This window comes from Eleutherodactylus coqui, chromosome 10 (genome assembly GCF_035609145.1).
Source record: "Eleutherodactylus coqui strain aEleCoq1 chromosome 10, aEleCoq1.hap1, whole genome shotgun sequence".
Lineage (NCBI taxonomy): Eukaryota > Metazoa > Chordata > Amphibia > Anura > Eleutherodactylidae > Eleutherodactylus > Eleutherodactylus coqui.
This window is the reverse complement of record NC_089846.1, coordinates 143365022-143390479: the sequence shown is the minus strand read 5'-3', so window position 1 is coordinate 143390479 and position 25458 is coordinate 143365022. Positions and strand designations below refer to the sequence as shown.

The 25458-nt window shown below is 44.5% G+C and overlaps 1 protein-coding gene across 2 annotated transcripts; it reads right to left on the bottom strand.

The window, feature by feature from the left end:
- Positions 1-1974: 1974 nt before the first annotated feature.
- On the bottom strand, positions 1975-19766 carry LOC136579856 (uncharacterized). Of its 2 annotated transcripts, none has more exons than XM_066579916.1 (5): positions 19676-19766; positions 8249-8507; positions 6727-6760; positions 4106-4226; positions 1975-2519 (listed from the first exon to the last, which is right to left on the bottom strand). In XM_066579916.1, exons 1-5 carry the CDS (start codon positions 19716-19718, stop codon positions 2194-2196), a joined length of 783 nt encoding a protein of 260 aa, XP_066436013.1. In that variant the 5' UTR covers positions 19719-19766; the 3' UTR covers positions 1975-2193. The 2 variants fall into 2 exon arrangements, with proteins under 2 accessions (XP_066436013.1, XP_066436014.1); XM_066579917.1 differs by having other exon boundaries at positions 1975-2489.
- Between the last annotated feature and the right edge of the window lie 5692 nt (positions 19767-25458).

Genomic DNA, 25458 nt, shown 5'->3' with positions numbered 1-25458 from the left:
GCCAATATAGATCAAATGTGAAGCAGCATCCAAGGAGATGATTGCTATTATCTACAGTGTGTTGAACACTTGCTGCCAGGTTTTCCCATACATTACAGCTGACCACTGGAGGACCCAGTAGGGCTGTGAAAACCTCTCTTTTATATCAATGATTAGTAGTGCCGAATATTGACATATGATCTCTTTGGGCTGTGAGAACCTCCCATCAAGGAGTCGGAGAGAATACCATTGACGTGTCAGATATCAGGTAGGCAAAAGAGAGTAGTACAATCAAAAATTTTCTTTTAATTCCATTTTTTATTAATACAAAAAAGCAACGAATTATATCACAAAGTATGAAGAATATCTCAAATATACCCACACCCACCCAAAACACCCAACCTACAACGATAAGAATAAAAAAACAAGTAGAGAAGTATCTATAATAATCATGGTGTTGACATACATTGTAATTACCCCAAAATCTGTATTTATAAAGCAACCCTCCAGTCAGAAACTCAAAATTGATACACAAGTCAATACCTGTAGGGGATGATTACTTGCTATCTTTTTTTTGGTTCAGAACTTGCTCCTTGGCTGATTTTTAGCTCAGCTTTTGAGGCGAGAGCAGTGACTTGTGACTATAGTTTCTACAGTGATTAACCTGAAGTAGTCTAAAACACACCCCTTGTCTAATCATTGGTTAAAGGGGTTGTCCCGAGAAAGCAAGTGGGGGTAAGCACTTCTGTATGGCCATATTAATGCACTTTGTAATATACATCGTGCATTAAATATGAGCCATACAGAAGTTATTCACTTACCTGCTCCGTTGCTGGCGTCCCCGTCTCCATGGTGCCGTCTAATTTCAGTGTCTAATCTCTCGATTAGACGCGCTTGCGCTGAAGGGTCTTCTCCCTTCTCGGCACGAGCGGCGTTCTGGCTCCGCCCCCTTCTACGCGTCATCGCGTAGCTCCGCCCCGTCACGTGTGCCGATTCCAGCCAATCAGGAGGCTGGAATCGGCAATGGACCGCACAGAGCCCACGGTGCACCATGGGAGAAGACCCGCGGTGCATCGTGGGTGAAGATCCCGGCGGCCATCTTGGTAAGGTAAGTAAGAAGTCGCCGCAGAGCGGGGATTCGGGTAAGTACTAAACTTCTTTTTTTTTAACCCATCCCTTGTGTTTGTCTCGCGCCGAACGGGGGGCCTATTGAAAAAAAAAAGAAGCCGTTTCGGCGCGGGACAACCCCTTTAAGGCTGTCTATACTGTAGCTTGTACTATTTAGACAGTGTGCATGGACTGCATTTAATCTAGACTACTTTAGATTAAACACTGTAACTAAACTGTAGTCACAGATCACAGCTCTGTCCTATAAAGCTGAGCCAAAGGGCAGCCAAGGAGAACTGTCAAAAATAAATAGCAAGTAATTATCCCCAGTAGGTAGTGGCTTACATATCAATTTTGAGTTCCTGACTGGAGGGTCGCTTTAGGGATACAGATTTTTGCTCAATTCATAAGGAATCAATCTAGAGTTTCTACAAATTAATGATTACATGGATTTTGTTGCCTTTAATGATTAAGTAAACAGCATTTTCGTCCATTCAGCTAATGTATGGACATCCTTGGATAGCCGTTTACTTGCAAATAATTTGTAAGCTACCTATCATTATTTGTGTACAGGAAGGGTGACATTGTAAGGAAGGTAGAAAATCTCTGACACACCCAAAATGCACAATGGTGTTTACTGGAAGAATATACATTTCAAGGCTTCCTCTCTGTATGTTTTTACTCAACGACGTAGTTTGGAGTTGTTCTTAGAAGCCCATCACACTATGACGAAGTAGTCAGTATAAAATTTATTCTTATTAAACACATTGCACAAATTAAAGCAAAATCAATTTTGCCAAATTGGTTAACATACGTAGAATTCAATTTGCCCAAACTGGGGATAAAAACCACTTCACAAAATGAATCATTTTGACAGACTGGCCCGTAGATGTCACAAAACCCTCAAACACAAGTGCAAAGTCACAAATACATAAGACAATGTTATCTACAGGCTACTTGTTGATCATAAGGTAACGACTACTGAGAATTTTCATGGACGGTATTATGTTATTTCAAGCTGCCCTTCACAGAAGTTGGTCTTTGACTAAGGTAAGAGTAGGTTACTGCAGTCTTCTTTTGGGGCAGTAGGTACACAATAGAAGATGCTTAAAAGGCATAGCCACCAAAATCAAAACCATTAAAATCCTGGTCCATGCCTTCAAAATCCATGTCATACTGGCAGCCTTCTACATCTGCTGATGGGTGATATCCCAGCTCTCGGAAATCTGGTGGAGCAGTGTCAATAGAACGAGCACCATAACTTGAAGTCACCATGTAGCCCAGGGTAGGACCCGCGGCAGCTCCTCCCATTAGCACACATGCCGTCTTCACCCCGCACTGCAGCTGGGAACCATGGCGGAGGCAGTGTGGAGGACACTTTTCCTTACAGTGAGTTGCTTTACCTGAAAAGAACATGATTAAAGAAACACCATCTGAAATAAAAAAAACATATCTCTATATCTAGTGAGTAACATAATGGTGATAAATGCCACCAATGCACAATAAAATCATTATCCTAAGACAGTCATAACAGTAAATGTTGATTTAATTGAAATAGCCTGTGAAAATATATCAACCCTAAACTGAGGATGAGTCTGACTTTCCCAGAACCTGACTACAAGGAAAAATAGACTCTTGTAGGTGGAAGCAGCCATTATATGACATGGCATTGTAGCATGACAATTGACCATTGTACTCCCTCTCTCACCTATAGGATTCCTGTAATGTGATCGCGAGGTCTCGATGGGATGCTATGGCACCCGGAGGCTTCAATATAGCCTCCGGGTCTGCCAGCAATGGTGGCCCATGAGGCTCAGCCTCTAGCTGGGCTTCATAGGCTTTCTAATACACTACTATACTGATGTATAATAGTGTATTAGAAGAATGATAAAAGATGCTGACATTCAAGTTCCCTACTGGGACGAAAAAAGTTTAAAAAGTATTAAAAAAACGTAGTAAAAATAAAAATGCCAAAACCACAACTTTCCCCTTTACTATGTAAAGAAAATGTTTAAAAGAATCACGTGTGGTATTGCTACATTCGTAATGGCCCAGAGAAAAAAGTTAGTACATTATTTAAATAGCAGTGTGACGTGATGAAAAGAAAATACAAAAAACGGACCTATCATGCCTTACTAAAAATGGAATGGAAAGTCATCACATGGATCAACAACTCATCTTGCCTGTAGAAAAAAATGGAATACAAAGCAATCAAAATGTTACATGTTCCAAAAAATTGGATACATGCAGACTAGAGTTCATCCCACAAGTCTTCAGAGAGCTCCATCGATTGAAATATAAAAATACTATGGCTCTCACAGTGCTGCAACTAATAACTAATCTTAAAAAAATGTTTTGTTTTTTTGTGTACAAAAATAGCAAAACATAAAAGAACTGTATAAACTTGGTATTGTTTATTCATATCGGAATCATGTTGACCGAAAGAATAATGTTATCATATTATTTATTTTGCACACTGAACACTTGAAAAATGAAATCCAAAGAACAAAAGGCAGAATTAATTTTTTCCCCAATCTCCCTAAAAAATGAATAAAAGTTATACAATGTATTACATGTACCAAAAAATGATGCCATGAAAAAAATAAAACTTGCCCCGCAAAAAACAAGTCTTTATACGGCTAGGTCGACGGAAAAATTAAAACATTATGGCTCCTGGAATGTGACGAGGAAAAAAACTGAAAAATTAGTTGGTCATTAAGGCACAAACAGGCTTGGTCTTTAAGGGGTTAAACTATGCAAAAATGGTGGTCCCGCATAAAAAACGTTGCTTTCTCCCAAAAATAATGCCTCCCATGGGTTATGTCAGGTATTGCAGCTCAGCTCTATTGAAGTGATTGAAGTTGAGCTGCAGTACCACACTCTTCCTGGAGACAGGTCTGGCGCTGTTTTTGGAAGACAGCAGCCATGTTTATCTAATCTTTGACCATGCCTCACTTATTGATCTTATGAAAAAACAGAGTTATTTCCTATTTTAATAGATAAGATAGACATCACCTACCTTCTTTGCCTTGAGCCTTGTCCTTGGTTTGATTGGAAATATCGCTCCAGCAGCATCTCTGGATAGGGGATTTATTGTGAAGCCTACAGCTGTTTGGGGAGAGTGGAGGCTGGGACAAGCTCTAAAAGATATGGAGAGAGATTTGGGTTATGTATGAACAATCAGGGCTTTCCAGGTTTATAGCTTTAACTAACGCACCTCAAGGCTATGTTCACATCTACGTTAGGGAATTCTATTTTCCTTCTCTATTGTGGGAGCAGAAAAAGGCAATCCTCTGGCCAAATTGATCCATTTTATGGCAAAAACAGGCGGCACCAAATGGACCCCATTAACTATAATGGAGTCCATTCAGTTTACGCTTGGCCATCTGGAATTTAACAGACTTCTTTGCTCAGCATTTCATTCCGGATCTGCGGCAGAGTTTCAGAACATGAATGTGAACATAGCCTAAGCTAACTAATTGGACCTACAGTCTAGTAATCCTAAAATTTAACTTTTATTAGAATCCATTTAAAACCTATGAATAAACAAACAAACATATATTTCTAAAGAAGTAGCAGATGATTGATGTAACAACGGCCAAACGGAAAAGACTGGTTGATCAAAATACCCCAGTAACCCAGGGTCTATGTCTGATATAGGCCAAATCCCTTTAAGTATGGAGGCGATATCATACTCTCTCTCATGTCATTTGATGATAGTTTAACAAAGGAGTAATTTGAAATAATCCTCAGATTTTCGTGAGCATTTGTGTAGATAGCTCAATTTAGGCCAATGCTCTATACTCCTATGTAAGGCCCCAATATTCTATCAGTGCTGTATTATAGAGCTGTTTTGTAATAGACTTAAATAAGCCACTAAAAATTAGATAGATTAAGAGTATTATTCTGTCTAAGCCAAGCTCAGAGATTCTAAGTAAGGCCCTGTTTGTTACAAAGATAGAAATTCAGATATATAAAGCAAAGTAACACAAAACAAAAAAAACGGCGGCATGTCAGCCCTGATGGAGGACTGGCAGCATGAGTGGCTTATTTAATGTTACATAGCCTAAACAGACTACATATTAAAATTATCCACAAGCATATTTTATGCAGCTTGTGTCAGTATACATTTCTAGATCTCCGCTATTTCCATTATGGCGATATGATCATTAGCCACCCTCCAGCACAATATACCTGGAGTGAATCTTAGCCCCTGAGGAGCCCACCTGTTGGGCGAAACGCGTTGGGAATTGATAAGGGCATGCATCAATATATATCATCATCACCTATGTGACGTATCACGATAGATATACGTAATTCTGGTTGACTAAAACCCACTGTTATGCATGACTGACAGTCACGGATGTGTTTGTCCTGTGCGTAGCAACTCTGTACACAGGTACGCAATAATATATAAGAGTTGCTAGAGCTACCAATCTGGACACACATCCAGATAGCATACGTAACCTTTTCCCTTTGAAGTATCAATCATCTGCTACTTCTTTAGAAATATATATTTGTTTGTTTATTCATAGGTTTTAAATGGATTCTAATAAAAGTTACATTTTTGGATTACTAGACTGTAGGTCCAATTAGTTAGCTTGGTTAATTGTTTTTGGACTTGTTCTGCCTCTGTGAAGTTGAACATAGCCTAAGCAATTTAGTTTCAGATGGGACAGAGTACTGATTTGGAGCCTAGTCTCAGATTTTGAAATAAAAAATGTAGAAACTAGAGGGTCATTAGCAGTATTGAAGACCAAGCAGACATTCTCCTTCCTATTTTGGCAAAGACATGTTGAAATTGTAGGGCTTGTCTCAACTTACAAAGTTTTTCCATATCCACAAGATAGGGGATAACTTTATGATTGGGTCCAATAACTCGGTCCCCACCAATACCAAGAATAGGAGTCTAGTTGGTTCCTGAGTGAATGGAGAGGTGGTCACGTAGGCGCACTGTTGCTCCACTCACTTCCTTGACAGCATTGGAGATTGCTCAAGCACTTTAACACAGTAACTTCCGTCAATGTCACTTAAGTCAATGGAACGGTGTCATACCTGCACAACCTATGCTTCATTCACTCAGGGACCAACCGGACCTCAATTCTCAGGATCGGTACGATCATAAAGTTATCCCTTAGCCTGTAGATAGAGAATAACTGTCTAACTTGGCACAACCCCTTTAAGGGTTTATGCACATTGGGTGAAGCGGGGCATGGCAGGTTTAGTACTTGACCATACAACTTTCATACACTGTCATACTACCGGTAGCTCTGCCAGATTTTATTACTTCTAGAGGAGAACACTTTCCTACATATGGAGTCTGATGGAGGATGCCACAATATTTTTTTAAGACATCTGTCATATGTACAGATCAGGCCTCACTCTCCTCTATGTAAATCCTACTGTGACTTAATAGAAAACAAAGCCAAGTGCATGAGCCCTTAATCTCAATGGTGTTAGTTGCAGAGAAAAGAAGTGACATAATGGGAAAAGGTTGGAATTTTTAGGCCTCATATCCTTCTTGATCTGAGAAAGTCACATCTCCTTCTCACCGAAAGACAAAACTGAGAACAATGGCACCAAACACCTATTACACATGCATAATATTCATTCACAATATCTTGCATGTGTTTTACTGACCTCTTTTACTTTCCGTAGAATATTTATCCATTTGCTACAAAAAAAGAGCAACAAAATATGAAAAAGGGAGCTTAATCAGATTCCTAACACAAGCAAAACACAAAACACATAAATGATGAGGAGGTAACTAGCTATCATAGGGCCCCATGTTAAAGCCAGGGATGTTCTTCCTGCTAATATTTATTTTACTTGAGCAGTAGTGATGAGTAGTAATATTATATGACATATTCTACCCAATGGAGAACTCATGTAATGATGTCACATAACAGAAAGCCGCCATTTAGTTTTTACCCCTTAGGCCCTGGGCCCTATAGCAGATACTGTTCCAACTTGATTGTAGTTATGTCCATGAAATCAAGTAATTAATCCAATAATTATGATTCCCCTAACTTTAACTCCTAAAGGACCAAGCTGTTTTGTACCTTTAGGGCGAGACACTTTTTAGGGATTTTACCCATTTGGTAGTTTTAATGCCCTATTTTTTGCCTTTCAGCTACCAAAATTATTTTTGCTGAATTTTTATCCCGTGACATATAGGGCTATTTTTTAAATATCTTTTTTAATGACGTTTTTCAGTTTCATAGGAGGTAAACAGCTAAAGAAAGATTTTGTAAATATTGTATAGTTTTTTTTGATAGTATATTTACGTTAAAATAAAGTATGGGAATGGGTTCCTCATTTTGTTTTTGACATTTTGATATATAATATGTATGATTTTGGATTACAGGACGCGTACGGCGACGGTTTTGGTTGGCGTCAGTTCTGGGTTATTTTCTTGGTTATGTATATATTGTTGTTTCATTCTGTCATTTTTTTTACTTATGTATGTAATTATGTTTTTTACTGTCTATGTCCCCCATGATGTCATATAAGACCTCTGGGGGACATTCACGTGTGTTTTTTTTTTCTTAATTGACATTTTTCCACTGTAGCTGAGGTATCCATGGGAGCTCCAGTTACAGGGAAAAACATCCCCTGCAGTGACATTATAACTGGCAGACCTGGTCAGGTTCTGCTGGGACGCTGTAGCTCTGCTGTGCCAGAAGTCACCCGGCGGTTACTGACTCACGTAGTGGAAGAAAGATTACCACTTTCACTTGTTAGTACATAGCGCTCAAAGAAGGAGGCAGAAAGTGTTAAAACCCACTTCTCCCTCCTCCTCCAGGTTATAGCTGTGACTTACAGCTGACAACCTGTCCTGCTATTGATTGATTGCAGAAGCAGGAGACTTTAATCCCAGACGTAAATTTACATACGGCTGGGCTTTAAGCCCAGGACCAAGCGCCATAAATTTATAGTGCTTGGTCCTTAATGGGTTAATGGATCTTAAGATACACTGCAGTGAAGCGTCACAATCTGCCCTCAGTTGGGATGTTAAAATAGATGAGTAGATGTACAAACATAAGCAACGGGGTCACAAATGGTTGAGAGAATCACAAGAAATTTTACTTTTCAATGATCAGTCTGGATTTGGCTTTGTACTGTGAAATATGGACGTCACGTGAAGTTGATAAGAAGATACCTGCATTCCTGTGAATCTGGGGCAAGCAGCAAAAGTGTTCTCCCATCACTTAAGGAGAGACCTAGACAGCTGTTTCTCTGGATTCCAATAGGCAGTTTGGGCATATCTCCAAGCTCAGTGCCCTCGAGTATTGCCTGGCAGCGAGTAAGAAGGGGAATTTCTAGATCTGCTGAAGACTCCGGATCTCTGGACAAGAGAAGGCTACCTTCCTGTGTAAGCTGCAAGTATCGTTCCTTCCACTGCTTGAAAAGGAACCCACCTAAAAGCGAGAAGACAAAATATTTTACATATAATTGTACTCCCAATTTTTTATAAGGAATGGACAATAAGATGCCAATTTCATGGAAACTGAATCTTGTTTGGAGGAACAGACTTTTGGACTAAAGAATGTGCAGTACTATTGTATAAAATATTGTAAGGGTGAATTCACACCTGCGTTAGGGCTCCGTTCAGGGTTTCCATCTCCCTGCTCCGTTTCCAAAGCAGAGAAACTGAAGTGAAACTGAAATAAACTGATCAGTTTTTTCCCCATTGATTTCAATGAGTTTAAAAAAAAATAAAAAAAATAAAAAAATATATATATATGAATTCCGTTTGCTTCAATTTTTTAACTTAAACAAACAGCGCAGCAGAATGCAGATAAATGTTTGAAACCCATAATTTATGATGGGTATCATTCTGAAATATGGGGATCATTTTGGAAAATCCATTCTTGTTAGAAGAGTTTTGCAACAGTAAACTAATCATACAGTTTCCCACATCTGCAGCCCTCAGCTATAAACTCTAGCAGATTTCTGCAGCACCCCCACAGGAAAACATAAGCATTACACAATGCTCATTGAATTGAGACGGCTATCAGTGTCATGTTTGGACATATCTGGTCCTCTAGAGTGGGACAGACTAAGACCTCATGTCCACTGGCAGGTTGGATAACGCGTGCTGGAGCCCGCAGCGGAATCCCACCCTGCCCTCGGCCGAGAACCCTGCGTATCTGTGTGGGAAGTCAGCGGCGTCCGCACGGACCTCTCTTCTTCCGGGTTATCTCCTGCTTTCCAACGGGATTGGCGGCCCATCCACAGTGTCAGCTGCGAGCGGGCCGTGGTTCGGACAGCTTCCATCGATTTCAATGGAAGCCATCCATGTGAGAACTGCACAGATGCGATTTGTTCTCCCGAAGCAAAAGTTCCAGAAAACAAATCTGCATGCTTCAATTCATTTATGGACACCCATGCTTCTCCATGGGCAGTTTGATTGGCGGATCTCTCATGCGGGTGCCCCGCACGGATTCTGCAAATCAAATCTGCCCATAGACATTGGGCCTAATAAATGAGGATCCTTGATGGGGTCCCTGTTTATTGATACAAAATTCCCTAACGGGGTATTAAGAATAATAGCTAAAGTTTTACAGATCATTTCACAAGTACGTACAATGCTGATAAATATTATGATAGCCAGATCAGGTGACATTAGGCAATCTCTAACTGCTTACTCAATAATTTTGTTATTTGATAGAAGTCTCTCTACACAGATGGTTGCCTAACAATGAACAAATAATTCTGTTTTCCCTCTATGTTTTTAGAATAATTTAGAATGAAGTTAGTTAACCATTATTTCGAACTTTTTGAAACATCCCATTTAATCAGCATAAGGGGAAGCATTATCATACTTTCTCCATAGCAGACAGTATTATATTATATTATTTAATATAGCAGTACTAAAACTTTTTTCAGATTCTGTATGAATCCAACCGAAAATAATGTTGCATGTTTCATCAGAAGGAGTAGTACAGAGATATTCCTATTCCTGTGATATAGCAGCACAAATTTGTAGGCTCTAACCAGGTGCCATGTGGTGCAGTGTAATTTCTCAAACTCTCATTTGCTTTACGGACAGTAAGGCAGGGTCTAATTGGCCACCATAGATGGCATACCCAGAGTCCTTTTTTTGGCTTCTGGTTGCCATGCCTGTGATTGTATTGCAGGAGGCTGATGGAGTAAGGGGGGCTTTAAACCACTAACTACAACACTTAAGTATCAGAATTGCCGTTAATTCTGTTGCAGTGAGACCTCAGCTATCAGTTACAACTGCAAACCTGCTCTAGTTACAAGGGGGATGATGGGTGCCTGAGCCCCCTCGTAACCAACTCCATATATGTAAGGCAGGATGCGGGTAATGCCCTCCTGCAGCATCATACATATATGGTGGGACGCAGGAACTACTGTGTCACTACACCACACATGTACAACTCAATTTATGAAGGAGTTAACGGTATTACAGTATATTGAGATCGCATCAGATTGTTATTTGGTCACTGTATGTTAATATTATTTGTGCACTGCATTGTGGTATTGTTGTGACCTGGACTGGCACTACAGGATAAAAGTACCTGCAAGTTAAAAGCAACTCTTCTAACTACCATTACAGTGTTAGAAGATGGTAGTGAAAGAGAGTAGGCAGTATGGAGTAGGGCAGTGTAGAAGTCACTCGGAGAGAGAGGAGCCAAAATGGGCAAGGAGAGGGCTTACAGCCATGTCAAAACCCAGCTTCTTCCTTCTTTGTTCTGCAGTAATTAGAAACTCGTTATGTAAACTTTCAAGAAATCCTGTCTGCAGCAGCCCATAAATCACCCAGAGAGAGAGAGTGTTTGTTTTTCCAAATATGATGTCCGTTCAAGCCAGCACTGCTTTCTACCAGACGACAACTTCAAACAAGAAGTAGAAGAATCTTCATAAAAGTTTTTGAGTACTGAAGAAACCTTGAGCACAGTGTTTCAGGAATGGCAAAACTGTTAGTGGGGTTTATAAAGGGTATTTTCCTGTCAGTTCTTTCTATATAGCTCTTCCTTAGCTCACATGCTGCTCCTCAAAGTTTGTTTATCCGTCTATAAAGTGTTAAACAGTGTATATGCAAGTTGGATATGTAATTTGTGGAGCATAAAAATAATGCAGACAACCACAAGCTTGAAAGTAAATGGTGTGCCTGTCATTTACCTACATACATGTGTTAGTCACGATCACCTAATTCAATTAGTCATCCAGATCCTGTTGTATATCTTCAATGGTACACGAGATTACAAAGAGCGTGGTGCACTCATTGCCACATTTTAGAAACCACTTGGAGAGTGCAGGTCTCTTCCCGCTTGTCGCCCATTGCAGTATTTATTAGGGTCCAGTTACATGGGATGATTGTGGAGTACAACCATTAAGGCTTCTGTGCTTTCACACAGAAGCAATAATCTTCACTGAACAGCGGGCCAGAGATCTTTTCCGGCGCCCACCTCCATTCACAGTAAACAGACAGTCATTAATAGTTGAACAACTGCCAGTTTACACAGGCTGATTATCATTTATTTTTTATGCCTGCGTAAACTGAATGACGAATGATAAGCTAACAAATTATCATTCTTCGTTCAGTTACTTGCAGAGATCGTTTGGTCTTGCATGATCCAGCGATAAACTGAACAATAATCGTTCTGTTTAAGAGGGCCCTTAGGCAATGTGTGGCACAGCTACTCCGGTTCAGTAAGCGCCATAGCATAGGACTGCAGGGCCATGGGGGGAGGCCCGCAGGACAGGGTTAACAGGGAAGTGGGAAGGAAAGGGTTAATAAAAGGGGATGGGTGGAGCTAAAAAAGTGTGGGAAAAACTCCGGTGGAGTTACAAAAGTGCGGGAAAGACAGTTGGAAGACATCAGGGGAGAAGAGGACCCAGACAGGAGAACAAGGAAGTTAGAAGCTCTGAAGAGAAGTTTTTCCTGCTTGTAATGGATGTGAAGGCCATGATTGTGACTGTACGAGGCGTCAGATGGCTACAGAAGACTATAAAGAAAGCCCTGGGGATGACTGCAAATGTGACCAAATCAGCAGGGATATGTGAGAGGAGATCGCAGAAAGCGCAGGCTCCGCTGCAGCTAAGCCTGAAGCACATGCCGCCATCTGGAGAGCCTTTGTGAGGACCCTCCAAGCCAGGTTTCCCTCGCACCACTCGCCAGTGGGGATAGCAGGTTTGGGAGGAATCCCATGAGAAGGTGCAGCTCAGAGCTGAGTACTAGGTCTTGCTCCGAAAATGGGACGGGGTCTAGGACTTGGCTGACACCAGGGGGCAGGGGATGGGCGAGGGGAAGCTCACTTGGCGATGCACCGGTTGTGGACTGTCCCTGTTGCAGGCCAGGATCACGAGGAGAATATGCTAGGAGCCCAGATGTTAGTCGGTGAAAGCAGACAGCAATCGGTTGGTCCAGCGGCATAGGGGAAGGATTTGTTTTCAAGAAGGTTGGGATCGGCTGCAGGAGCAGCAGAGTCATCGCAGACGGTCTGGGTTTCGTATGGTCTGGCAGGGACGTGAAGAGGAAAAGAAGACGGCCAGTTGGGATGCAGGGACGGTGGCTGGTGGGATCACAGCTCTTGTGCAGCCAAGTGAGTATAATTTCATGTCTTGTCCATTTAATTTAGACAGTCAGCTAACGCTCGCTGGGGACAGTTTAGGTGGAGGTTTTGGAGGCGAGGGAGCTGGTTTGAATGCACGCAGTGCGGTGCATGATTTCAGGGCAATTTTGGGGTGTGCTGTTAAGCAGGCAGGAGAGGGGACCTGTCCCATCTCCTATTTCAGCCTGGACGTCCCTGTCGCTTCCTGCAATGTATAGGGGTAAAGTTTCCTGTGTGAGCGCAGTGGTGACATTAGAGGTGCAGCAGACTTCGGGGGTGACGGTCGTGGTGTAGACAGAAAAAGATGGGGATGAGATCCGGTAAGACAACAGAGCAAAGGGAGAGGTTTATGTTTTTTTTGAGAATCCGTTGGGAACACATTTTAAGAAGTAGGTTAGAGAAAAAATGTGGCACAAGGAATACGTGGAGATATTCTTTTTCCTCCCTTTGGAAAAATTCAATTTGGACACAGGGAGAAGGACAGAATATAAAAAGGAGGAGGAGGAGGAGGAGTAGAGAAGATGGAGCTTGATTCCGCAGACGATTACAAACTGGCCGCTTTTTTGCTATATAGATTCAATCGGGGAGGTGTATAGAGTGTATGGAGGGGAAGATCTGGCTGCAGTATGACGAGCAGTTCAGGCAGAAGAAAGTGGTTCACCCTTCTATCAGATGATATTAGAAAAATATAGACCTTTGGCTAAGGGTAATGGCCCTGGTGCGGTACGGGCAGCCTTTTTAGGGCTGAGCTGGGTCTTCAGGCTTGACCAATGGTTCACAGGCCTCAGGCCAATCTGGGCAATCATCGGGGCACAAACCGGGATTATGTTGGCAATTTAATGAGGGCCAATGCAAGTTTGGGGAGAATTGCAGGTTTAAACACGTCTGTGCACAGTGTAATGCAAGATCACATGGGGCAACAAGATGTTTTAGGAAGAGGAAGGGGCCAGCTAGTTCTAAAAAAACGGGAGGACACCGGTGAAGCTGGCAGAGATAGTACCATTTCTAAATAGATATCCGGATAAAGTTAAAATCGAGTTGTTGTTATTGGGCTTCCGTGATGGTTTTACAATTTCTTCCCTGGGACATTTTGTCATCTTTTTTTTTACAAAAAACCCTTTAGTCAGCCCTTAGATATCCGACAATCATTACAAAAAAAATGGGGAAGCAGGTGATCTTGGGTCGCATGGACCTTTTAGGGAACCTCCTTTTTCAGATTTTATATTTTCACCGTTAGGCGTAGTCCCCAAATAGGAGCTGAATAAATTTCAGTTGATTTATCATTCATCATACCCAAAGGGGGCATCGGTCAATGATGGCATAGATCATGAGTAGAGATGAGCGAACATGTCCGTTACGGACACATCCGCACCCGGACACCGGCTTTGCCGAACACTGCAGTGCTCGCGCGTAAAGGTCCGGGTGCCGCCGGGGGGCGGGGAGATGCGCGGCGGCGCGGGCGGCAGTAGCGGGGAACAGGGGGGAGCCCTCTCTCTCTCCCTCTCCCCCCCACTCCCCGCCGCACCCCCCCGCGCTGCCACGGCGGCCCCCGAACTTTTTCGCCCGAACACTGAAGTGTTCGCAAAGTTCGGTGTTCGGGCGAAAAAGGGGCGGGGCCGAACGTGTTCGCTCATCTCTAATCATGAGCTTTGCTGGTTCGGTGATCCATTACCTGGATGATGTTTTACTATGATTTGTTGGGCCGTTCTGACAACGGTTAAGTGGGTGGCACAAGGTTTTGGGGTTCCATTGGTTTCTGACAAGACATAGGACCCTTTAACATGTCTTAATTTTCTGGGCATCACCATCGACACGGAGGCTATAGAATGCAGGTTGCCAGAGGATAAACTGCAGGCCTTGCAGTAGGAGATACTTAGGGCTCGGCGGGCTAACAATATTATGCTTCGGGTTACTGGAATTGGGGGACATATGGCGGCTGACAATAGAGCGGGAGCCTTATTCTGTTGGTTGGGAAATGCTTCTAAAGCGGGCTGGTCTGTTGCTAAGGTTCACCATTGTATTGCGGCCTTGGCTTTTGGCTTTAAATTACGGGGGGAAAAGGATGTGACAAAAAAGTTTTTAGTAGGTCAGACCCCGAAAGGTTTCAGCAAGGGAAAGGGGAGACTGGACAAACAGAGACCTTTGTCGTCCAAATTGTTGGAGCAATTGGGGCTGGTATTGGATAAAATTTGTGAGAGGAGTTTTGAAAAGTCTTTACATATTTAAAGTTGCTTTTTTCCTGGCATTCTTTGGGGCTCTATGGTTGGGAAAGTTGGTTTGTCCCAGAAAAAGGATAGGGGTGGCTTATATATGGAGGACGTGATCATCGCCCGAGCTTAGTGTGGATTATGGGCCATTCCTACGTTTATTGGGGCGGTGAGAGGACAGACATCTGCCCTAATGGAAGACAGTTGAAGTTTGCTAGGAACGTGGCAGTGAAAAGGTGGATTGGGTTGCGCGGGATGGCATAGTGTAGGGTTTCGCCAAATTTTCAGCATTTTGTGAGTTTGGATAGATTTCCGGATATTTTGGTGCTGTATTGTTGAGGGGAATGATTTGCATAAGCCGTTTCGGGAGCTGTCGCGAGACATTTGTTATGATATTTTGTTAACTTTAAAGTCATATCCGGGGTTGATAGTGGTTTGGTCGGCAATTGTGCGGCGTAAGTCGTGGCGCAATGTGTGGTCGATAGGAAGGTTGAACAAGGCTCGAGTAAAATAAAATAGGGAGATTTAGGGATTTGTGATATGTAATGGAGATGTGTCTGTTCGGTATTTGGATCTGCAATCCTGACACAGGAATTTTTGGAGGAGTAATGGTGTGCATTTGAATGATGTGGGCATTCACCTTTGGTCATTGGCAATCCAAGAGGGGATCAATGAAGCTGTGGTTTTGTGGGGTGCGGCGCAGGCTGGAGGTTGTCAAGCCGTGCTTGGCATAGCGGGTGTGGGGGTCCTTGGAGTCAGTATAAAATTTGGTTGGGGGGAAAGGCAAGGGGTGAATAGCCAACTTCCTCCCTTTGATTAATCGTTGCTGTTGGGTCTGTCACCTCTTGGCTCTGACAGGGCAGAGTCCTTGCACAGATGGTGGTGTGTCTAGCTGTGTAAAGGCTAGTGGGTCTCTGAGTCGATAGCTGTGCGGCTGGAGGAAGTTGGGATATTGGTTCTCCTGAGTTAGCTGGAGTGCGGCTGGAGGCAATTAGGATATTTCCCTTAAATGGTGAGGTGACAGATTTTGGGGCTCTAAGGACCTCCCTTCTTTGGTGGGGAATGTTAATTATTGTTGATGGTTGAATTGGGTTAATTCTATGCTAATTATATGTAAATTTTGTTTGGAATAAAATGGCTGCTGTGGCCAAATTATCCAAAAAGATAAGCTGTCCGTCATTATTCGGCATAGGAGGTGGTGATTGGTAGTTCATAAAAGGTTTGAAGGCTACAGCTGGAAACAACTCTGCTATACCCGGGTCATGTTATTTTTGTTGTGCATGGTGGTGGCAGCACTATATGGCATTATTATTTAGTCATCTGTATGGAATTGCTTTTGGGCAACGTGGCAATATATGATTGATTGGGCACAATACAGTATAGCGCTGATTATCAGGCACTATATGATATCGTTACTGGAGCATTCTATGACCCCTACACCATATAGGGCCAGATGCCAACAGAGCATCATCTAATGTAAGGCTAGGTTTATCTGTAATCATGGGAACACATAGATTGCATAGGAGCTATAAACAGCATGTGTTATTTAATCTAGACTATTTGAAAAGCTGTTTAATTTTTCTTCTAGAAATAAGGAAATTGGTTATAAAAGTGCACATATCCTTTGATATGGTTATGAATACAAGAGCGAATAAAAGCAATTGAGTTAAAGCTGTCATTATTAGAGATGAGCGAACGTACTCGGATAAGCACTACTCGTCCGAGTAATGTGCTTTATCCGAGTATCTCCCCGCTCGTCCTGAAAGATTCGGGGAGCGCCGCAGGGCGGGGAGATGCAGGGGAGAGCTGGGAGGAATGGAGGGGAGATCTCTCTCTCCTTCTCTCCCGCCCGCTCTGCCCCGCTCCCCGCCGCAACTCACCTGTCAGCAGCGGCGCTCCCCGAATCTTTCAGGACGAGCGGGGAGGTACTCGGATAAAGCACATTACTCGGACGAGTAGTGCTTTACCGAGTACGTTCGCTCATCTCTAGTCATTATGCACTTTTCCTCTAGGAGTAAGATTTTGTCACTGTCCCTTTAAATTTGTTCTCATCACACTGAACATCATCACATTTGTGCGCCTGAATTTGCAAACACATCTGTCTGTCACTACATCTCTTTCTCATATTAAATCCAAGCCTTTGGACGTGCTCCGTGGATTACAAAACATTCCCAGAGCTCAGAAGCAGTTCCCATGGATTAAAACGCAATTATATCTGTAGCAGTGAAACTAATCTTCCACAGAACATATAATATACCCAGGCACTGAGCAAAAGTGGGAGGCGAAACCGGATTATATGCCATGTACCCATAGAGTGGTCGCAAGGGGTGACATTCTGAATGGCACGTACCACCACCATTCTAAACCTTCTCAGCAGCTTCTGAGGAGTCTCTAAAACTTAATGGAGAGTAATATCTTATATTATCTGCAATATTCAACCATAATGTCCAGAACATTTTAACTTGCTTGCTGTATGTCACAGAGCAGAGAATTTAAAGGGGTTGTCCACTTTGAAAACTCTTTTTTGTTAAAAGGTTCCTTCTCGCATAAGATTATCATTGGTTGCTAAGACCCACAGCAATCAGATGTAATCTACAGGGAAACTTGGCAGCAGGTGTTCAATTGCCCTACACTGATCAATCTCCCTTAGTCCCATGGAGATTAATGAAGTGGCAGCGGACATGCTTGGTCACTGCTCCATTCACACAGGGGAAAACATGGCAGTCCTGTTCTTATCGTCAGCTGGGGTCCCACTATTTGGACCCACACTGATCAGACACTTATTCCCTACACTGTCAATAGGCGATAAGTGTAAAACTTGGCACCAGCCCTTTAAGTCATGCATCACTTGTGCAAGGTTAGGTGCACACTAGCTGTGAATGCACGTCGCACTTGAGAGGCTTGAGTGCAACTCGCATGGGACAGCACTAGAGATGAGCGAGTATACTCGCTAAGGCACTACTCGCTCGAGTAATGTGCCTTAGACGAGTATCTCCCCGCTCGTCTCTAAAGATTCGGGTGCCGCTGCGGCTGACAGGTGAGTTGCGGCGGGGAGCAGGGGAGAGCGGGCGGGAGAGAGGGAGAGAGAGATCTCCCCTCTGTTCCTCCCTGCTCTCCCCCGCAGCTCCCCGCCCCGCGGCGGCACCCGAATCTTTCGGGACGAGCGGGGAGATACTCTGCTAAGGCACATTACTCGAGCGAGTAGTGCCTTAGCGAGTATACTCGCTCATCCCTAGACAGCACAGAAACACCCGTCTATGTGCTCTCTGATTTACAAGCACACATCACATTGGCATGTTCTATTGGTTATCCATGATACGGACAGGAATAGGACATGCAATGAGTTTTTTCAATGTGTATGTCCTCATAGCCCTGGGGCCTGGGGCCATAGACAGCATAGGGCCACAAATATGCTACTGTGAGGGGGGCCTAACATATACTGTACCAGTTCATCATATTATACATATGACTACTAATGTCCTACCTCTAAATAATAAGTAGTTAGGATACTTGCAAATTATGACCACAGCTGCCTTAGCTTTATGCGTCCTATGCGTTCGCACAGAACACGGGCCTTCACCTCGTGGTGGGGGGCATTAGACTTATGTAGGCTGAGGTGATCTTCCTCTATATGACAGCGTCTTGTGGAGGTACATGAATCATCCTCCTCTGATGTTCTGAGGTGACATTGTCAGCCTATTGCTGCCCTCCAACACAATCACTAAGTTCTGCTGTTGTATTTATGTTTTAACTTGGTTCTGGTTCTATATTTCTGTACCAATCCTGGCTTTGTTGTTGTATCTATGTTATAAACTTTGTTGGGGTCTTATGTTATGAGCTTGGTTCTGGTGCTATAGTTATGTTGTGAGATTGGTTCTGGTATAGTATTCACTTAGCTGTGTTATAGTTATGCTTTATCTTGCTGCTTTCTGCCCAAGCAGAAAAAAGGCAGACTGCAAATGCGTGCAATATATATAATAACCAAAAAGCATTTCACACTGGGTGCCATCTAACCTAAGGCTGGCATTTGTGCAGTAATTATGGGCACTATCTATCTATCTACATACGCTGTAATGTTTGCAGACAAAATAACATGATACATTAAATGGGTTGTATGAGATTAGAAAATGGCTGCTTTTCTCCAGAAACAGTGCCATTCTCGTCCATAGGTTGTGTCTGGTATTGCAACTAAGCCTAATTTAAAATAAAATATAAAAATAATAAATTTCTGGCGTAAATGCGTTGAAACATAGGTTGCTCTGACATATATTTCCTACAAGTCCAGTGCTTCTCTCTGCAGAAATTCTGCGCAGCTTCATAGTCCCATACGCCGTGATGAAATCTCTTAAAATTAGTACATTTCCTCTGTTACATAATATGTTGCATTTAATGTCAGCAATCAAAATTTTAACCCTTAAAAGAGGCCCTTTATGCAATATATCCACCGGTAAAAGGTGCGAATGCAAGGTATCGGTCCAGCATTCCCCTGGAGACTGCTATATGAATATAACTAAAGACAGTCTCCCTGCAATACTACAACTCCCAGCATTAGGAACAGGCAATCCTCCCCTCCGAACCGCTCTTGAAAATGTAGCCATATGATACACTTATACCCGCGGGAGGACTATACATCCTCTCTAACAGATATACACTGACAATCCCCTGTACTGTGACACCATCCTCCAGATGTTGTGTTATATAACATCTGCTCCAGAAACCTGATCTCCTTGTATTCTACGAAGCGATGTGATGTCTGTCCCTACCGTTACCCCATTGTCTGCTCACCACCCCACTCACCATATTTCTTGAGGTAGCCTTGGTGTAGGGGGGACGAATCCATCTCCGATCAGATCTTCCATGAGAGACAGAGACAGACAGATGGGAGAGGGGGGCAGCGCAGGGATGCAGCAATGTGACTGATCTCTTAATCCCACTTGCGTCCTATCAGAAAATATACATCCCCCTGCTGAGACTCAGCGATTCGCAGTAGTTCTGCAGACTTCTGTGTATTCCCCCCGAAACATGCTACAGTTACCCCACACACACCACCTCCAGGGAGGACTGACCTACTTCATGGCCATCGTGTCATTCTTACTTTACTTCTTGGAGGAATTGGACTAAAAGGATTTGGAGAAACACTTATTTGATGTTCTACTAATATAGGGGAATACTCAGGAAGGGTTCTTTAAGGGGTTAATGCTGGTCTGCCACGGGAAGCTGCAGCCAGTCATATATGCTTCCCTTGTGGTATTATATGCCAAATATTCTAATGGATGGCCGACCGACCTTGCCATACATGGACAGGTTGGACCAGCCAGGGTGCTGCTTGGGCTCATACAGAGGGTCCTGAACATAGGACCCCGTCCATGATCTGCATATGTCCTAATTACCTCAACAGGTCATATTAAAAGGGGTTATCTTCATGAAACAGGACTAAAAAAAGTGGGTCTGCTATTTTTCCAGAAATAGTGCCACATCTATCCACGGGCAGTGTGTGGTACTGCATCTCATTCAATCTTATGGATAGATGTGGCTCTGTTTCTGGGAAAAACTAAAAAGGTTTGCTACTGTTTTAGCCAGTAGAGCAATTAAAAGGTATCATATCTACAAGATTACTTGGTTTTTCACACTGAGAACAATCACATCTGTTTCTGGGAAAACAGGAGACCTTTTATTCTAGTCCTGGATAAACCCCATTAAACTGTTCCCAACTCTTCCAACCCACCAGATGTGTACATATACGGTACACATCAGGTGCCTGTATCGAGCAGGTTGGGGAGCCGAGCCGACAGTGGGTTCAGCCATCTTTGACAGCTGACACCTGTCCACAACAGCCATAGATGGAGATAACTCAGATTGTGGCCGTTAACCTTAAAATTCCCCTAACGGCCCTCCTGCAATGAGATCCTAAAGTACCACCTAGGTGTTATGTAGCCTCGGACCTTCTAAAGGCTCCCAGAGCTGCCATGAGTGAGTGCCTAATAAGACGAGACTGGCTTGTCATTATAAAACAATTACGTGGTTGAACTTTAAGAAACCCCCTGGAACTTTTAAGTGCTCAGGCTGTGCAGCATGCATATTTCTACTGAAAGGGTTGAGATTTACCAGTGCAACAACGGGAGAAAATTTCCAAATCAGAGATTTTATCAATTGCCGCACGACGAATGTGGTATACCCCACAACTTGCTCTTGCCCATGCAATTACGTGGGAAAGACGAGAAAACAACTACGACGGCGCATACTCGGCCATATTGGAAATATCCGAAGAAAGGAGACTACCCCTGTTGCGGATCACATATGAGACAAACGTGGAAGCAATCCCGAGGCCATATGCTTCCAGGGTATTGAGCTGATTAAAACAAATATCAGAAGGGGTGATACTGAGTGACTCTTAGGCCGACTGTCCACGAGCGATGCAGTATTCCGGAGCAGGAGCGAATCTCCGCCGGTCAGCCCTATCTAATAGATAGGCTGACCACGGAGAATCAGGGAAATTCGCAGCATGCTGCGAATTGCCCACCGCGAGTGGAGAATCGCAATGATTCTCTGCTCGTGGACAGGTGCCAAGCACAGGGTGATCCACGGGAATCCGTTCTATCCACCACTGATGTATTACTGATCATGATCTATGTATTGCCTCAGATATCTCCCGTATGAGTTACAAATGAGATTCCAGGGTCTCCAGTGGTGGATGTTTATCCACAACGGAGTCATACTATCCTAGATACGCCCCCTGCATAATGGAATAATGGTCACTAAGTCCACACGGAGGTGTGGTGGACTCTGCCCGCAGCGCACGTTCCTGCTACCGCTACCATCATGTGATACATGTTGGTTGCCAGGATACAGGGACGCAACCATGGTTGGCTGAATACAGGCAATGCACATCCAGAACTGGTGCACTCGGCGTGAACAATATGCTGCTGTGGGGACACCTGTGGGTCCACAGCACGGCATCCATTGCATATAACTGTGCTCCATTAGGTGAAGAAGATGTCACTCACAAGGAGGACAGTGTGACTCCACCCGGTGACACGCCCCCTGATGCTGTCACAGCTATGTGACACACGGTGGTTACCGGGTGGCGTGCATGCCGCTGGGTAAGCAGGCGGGTAATATTGAACTACTATTCTGGGCAGATTAATATGAACGATGTCTTTTCATTGGGAGTACTACAAACTCCACATATACCATACACATCATGGCCCAATCACTAAATACGACTGGTGAACAAATTAACCCCTTAGTGACGGCCCCATTGCCTTTTTACATCCTAGCTAAGTGGGCTTTAATCCTGAAGGACATAAAAACATACATCCTCTTTGAATTAAAGCCCTCTTGGCTGAGGATGTGACAGCTCCATGCTGTTGTTGCCTGCAGGTAGCCGACAGCATGGAGCTGTCATCTTGGGCAGCGGGAAGTCCCCCCCCCCCTCCCCCCCCCCGGCAATGCAATTGGCGCTATCCGATGGATAGCGGAAAAGTAATGTTAAATTTGTACGTCTCCTAAATGGTTAAAAAAAATTAAAGTTTTTCAAACATGCATTCAGTATAAGGGCTCAGTCACATGGGCTTTTTTTGCGCGATTTGCGGATGCGCTCCAAAAAAATCGCGTGACCGAGGCCTGCGTTTTGTCGAAAAATCTGCACCTAGCAGCGTTTATCAGCAAAACGTCCGTCTGACCTGAGTAAAATCGCCGTGCGAATCAAAATGCGCATGAATCTTTGATCGGCCGGAACTTTTTCGGAACTTTTGCGTGGTGCATGTAATCATGCTGCAGCCCACTCCAAGGTGTTATAAATAGCTGCTAATGAGGCCTGTTCTTCATTCTGCTTCTGGTTAGACCTGGATGTGCGTGGCATTACTGGAGTTGGAGAGATGTCGTCGAATGATGATATTTTCTTTACCTGGTTGATGTTGCATGTATGTAGGCTTACTGCTTGCCTGCCAGAGGATGTGTTTGGCTACCTTGCTAGTGACCATCCTAGGGCTAGCGATAGTCCTGGGCAGGTCAGGAGGAGGAGGAGGACTAGTAGGTACTGGGTGCATCCGATGGTGGAGCAGCGTGAACGTATTGGGCTGTTTCACTCCCTGTATGCGTACCTGAGGCAGTACCTGGACAAGTTCATTGCCTTTTGTTGTTTGTCGGTCACCATGTTCGATGAACTTCTGGAGGTGGTGCGTGCCGGGATTACACACACACAGATACCAACATGCGTGACAGTATCTCTGCTGAGGAAAGACTCCTGGTCACTCAGCAGTAAGTCCCCTGTGTAGCCTTTGTAGCTTTGTCTATACATGTTTGCCCTTAGTCTGCGTCTTTGATGTACCTGCACATTAGCAAACCTTAGTATCTACAGTTGATACATCATCACAAGCTCCATAGCGAGGGCACATCTGGTTTGGCCTTTCCTTCATTACCAACGCAAAATGTCTACCTGCTTTCATCTTTGTTGGAAATGCCCTGAAAGTCCAATTATAAGCCACCTTTATTAGCGAAGGCCCTTGGTCATTGCAGCGGCCCCACCCCTTCCTGATGCCTTTTTTAGTATTGGTGTCCTTTGTTTGCCACATCTTGCTGCGGTGTGTGACAGCACTTGATGTAGTCTGTATCAAGGGAGCGTGATGCAGCAGAATAAATAGTCTCATCTGTGTTCCGCTGTGAGCTCCTCATAAAGTGATGGTGGATCTGTGACCATGCATCAAATATTAATAGTGCGTTGATGGCTTCGCGATAATTGCACGATCTTACAGCAGTAATACAACCGGGTTTTGTTTAGTTACAATTAGAGATGAGCGAACGTACTCGTCCGAGCTTGATACTCGTTCGAGTATTAGCGTGTTCGAGATGCTCGTTACTCGTGACGAGTACCACGCGATGTTCGGGTTACTTTCACTTTCATCTCTGAGACGTTAGCGCGCTTTTCTGGCCAATAGAAAGACAGGGAAGGCATTACAACTTCCCCCTGCGACGTTCAAGCCCTATACCACCCCCCTGCAGTGAGTGGCTGGGGAGATCAGGTGTCACCCGAGTATATAAATCGGCCCCTCCCGCGGCTCGCCACAGATGCATTCTGACATAGAGGAGGGAAAGTGCTATCTTGGTGGAGCTGCTATAGGGAGAGTGTTAGGAGTATTTTAGGCTTCAAGAACCCCAACGGTCCTTCTTAGGGCCACATCTAACCGTGTGCAGTAGTGTGGAGGCTGCATTTTGCACTGTTGCACATTTTTTTTTTGGTATATCGGCCGTGCAGAGCATTGCGCCCTGCAGTAATACTCCAGGGCCAGAAGTGGTGGTTAGGCAGGGACAGAAGACATATTGATTGAATATAGGCAGTGGGCCTTTGCAAAAACATTTGGGGAAAAAAATCTATTTGGGCTGCCTGTGACTGTCCTCAGTGTTCTGGGTCTCTGCTGGGTGTAGTAGTTCTCCAAATTCATACGCAGCCAGCTAAGTGTTACAGCAGGCTTGTGCAAAATTATTTCCTGGCGTTCCGTAAGCGAAGTCAGCCTCCAACCACAGGCCAATAAGCGGCACATTTAATTACAGCGTTCTGTTCCTGCACTACTGGTAATACACCATGCTGAGGGGTAGGGGTAGGCCTAGAGGACGTGGACGCGGGCGAGGACGCGGAGGCCCAAGTCAGGGTGTGGGCACAGGCCGAGCCAGTGCGGTGGCCAGGGGTAGAGGCAGGGCCAGACCGAATAATCCACCAACTGTTTCCCAAAGCGCCCCCTCGCGCCATGGCACCCTGCAGAGGTCAAGGTGCTCAACGGTGTGGCAGTTTTTCACAGAGACGCCTGACGACTGACGAACAGTGGTGTGCAACCTTTGTCGCGCCAAGATCAGTTGGGGAGCCACCACCACCAGCATGCGCAGGCATATGATGGCCAAGCACCCCACAAGGTGGGACGAAGGCCGTTCACCGCCTCCGGTTTGCACCACTGCCTCTCCCCCTGTGCCCCAACCTGCCACTGAGATCCAACCCCCCTCTGAGGACACAGGCACTACCGTCTCCTGGCCTGCACCCACACCCTCACCTCCGCTGTCCTCGGCCCCATCCAGCAATGTCTCTCAGCGCAGCGTCCAGACGTCGCTAGCGCCACTGTTTGAGCGCGAGCGCAAGTACGCAGCCAGGCACCCGCACGCTCAAGCGTTAAACGTGCACATTGCCAAATTGATCAGCCTGGAGATGCTGCCGTAAAGGCTTGCGGAAACTGAGGCTTTCAAAAGCATGATGGCGGCGGCGGCCCCGCGCTACTCAGTTCCCAGTCGCCACTACTTTTCCCGATGTGCCGTCCCAGCCCTGCACGACCACGTCTCCCGCAACATTGTACGCGCCCTCACCAACGCGGTTACTGCCAAGGTCCACTTAACAACAGACACGTGGACAAGCACAGGCGGGCAGGGCCACTATATCTCCCTGACGGCACATTGGGTGAATTTAGTGGAGGCTGGGACAGAGTCAGAGCCTGGGACCGCTCACGTCCTACCCACCCCCAGAATTGCGTGCCCCAGCTCGGTGGTGGTATCTTCGGCGGTGTATGCTTCCTCCACTAAACCACCCTCCTCCTCCTCCT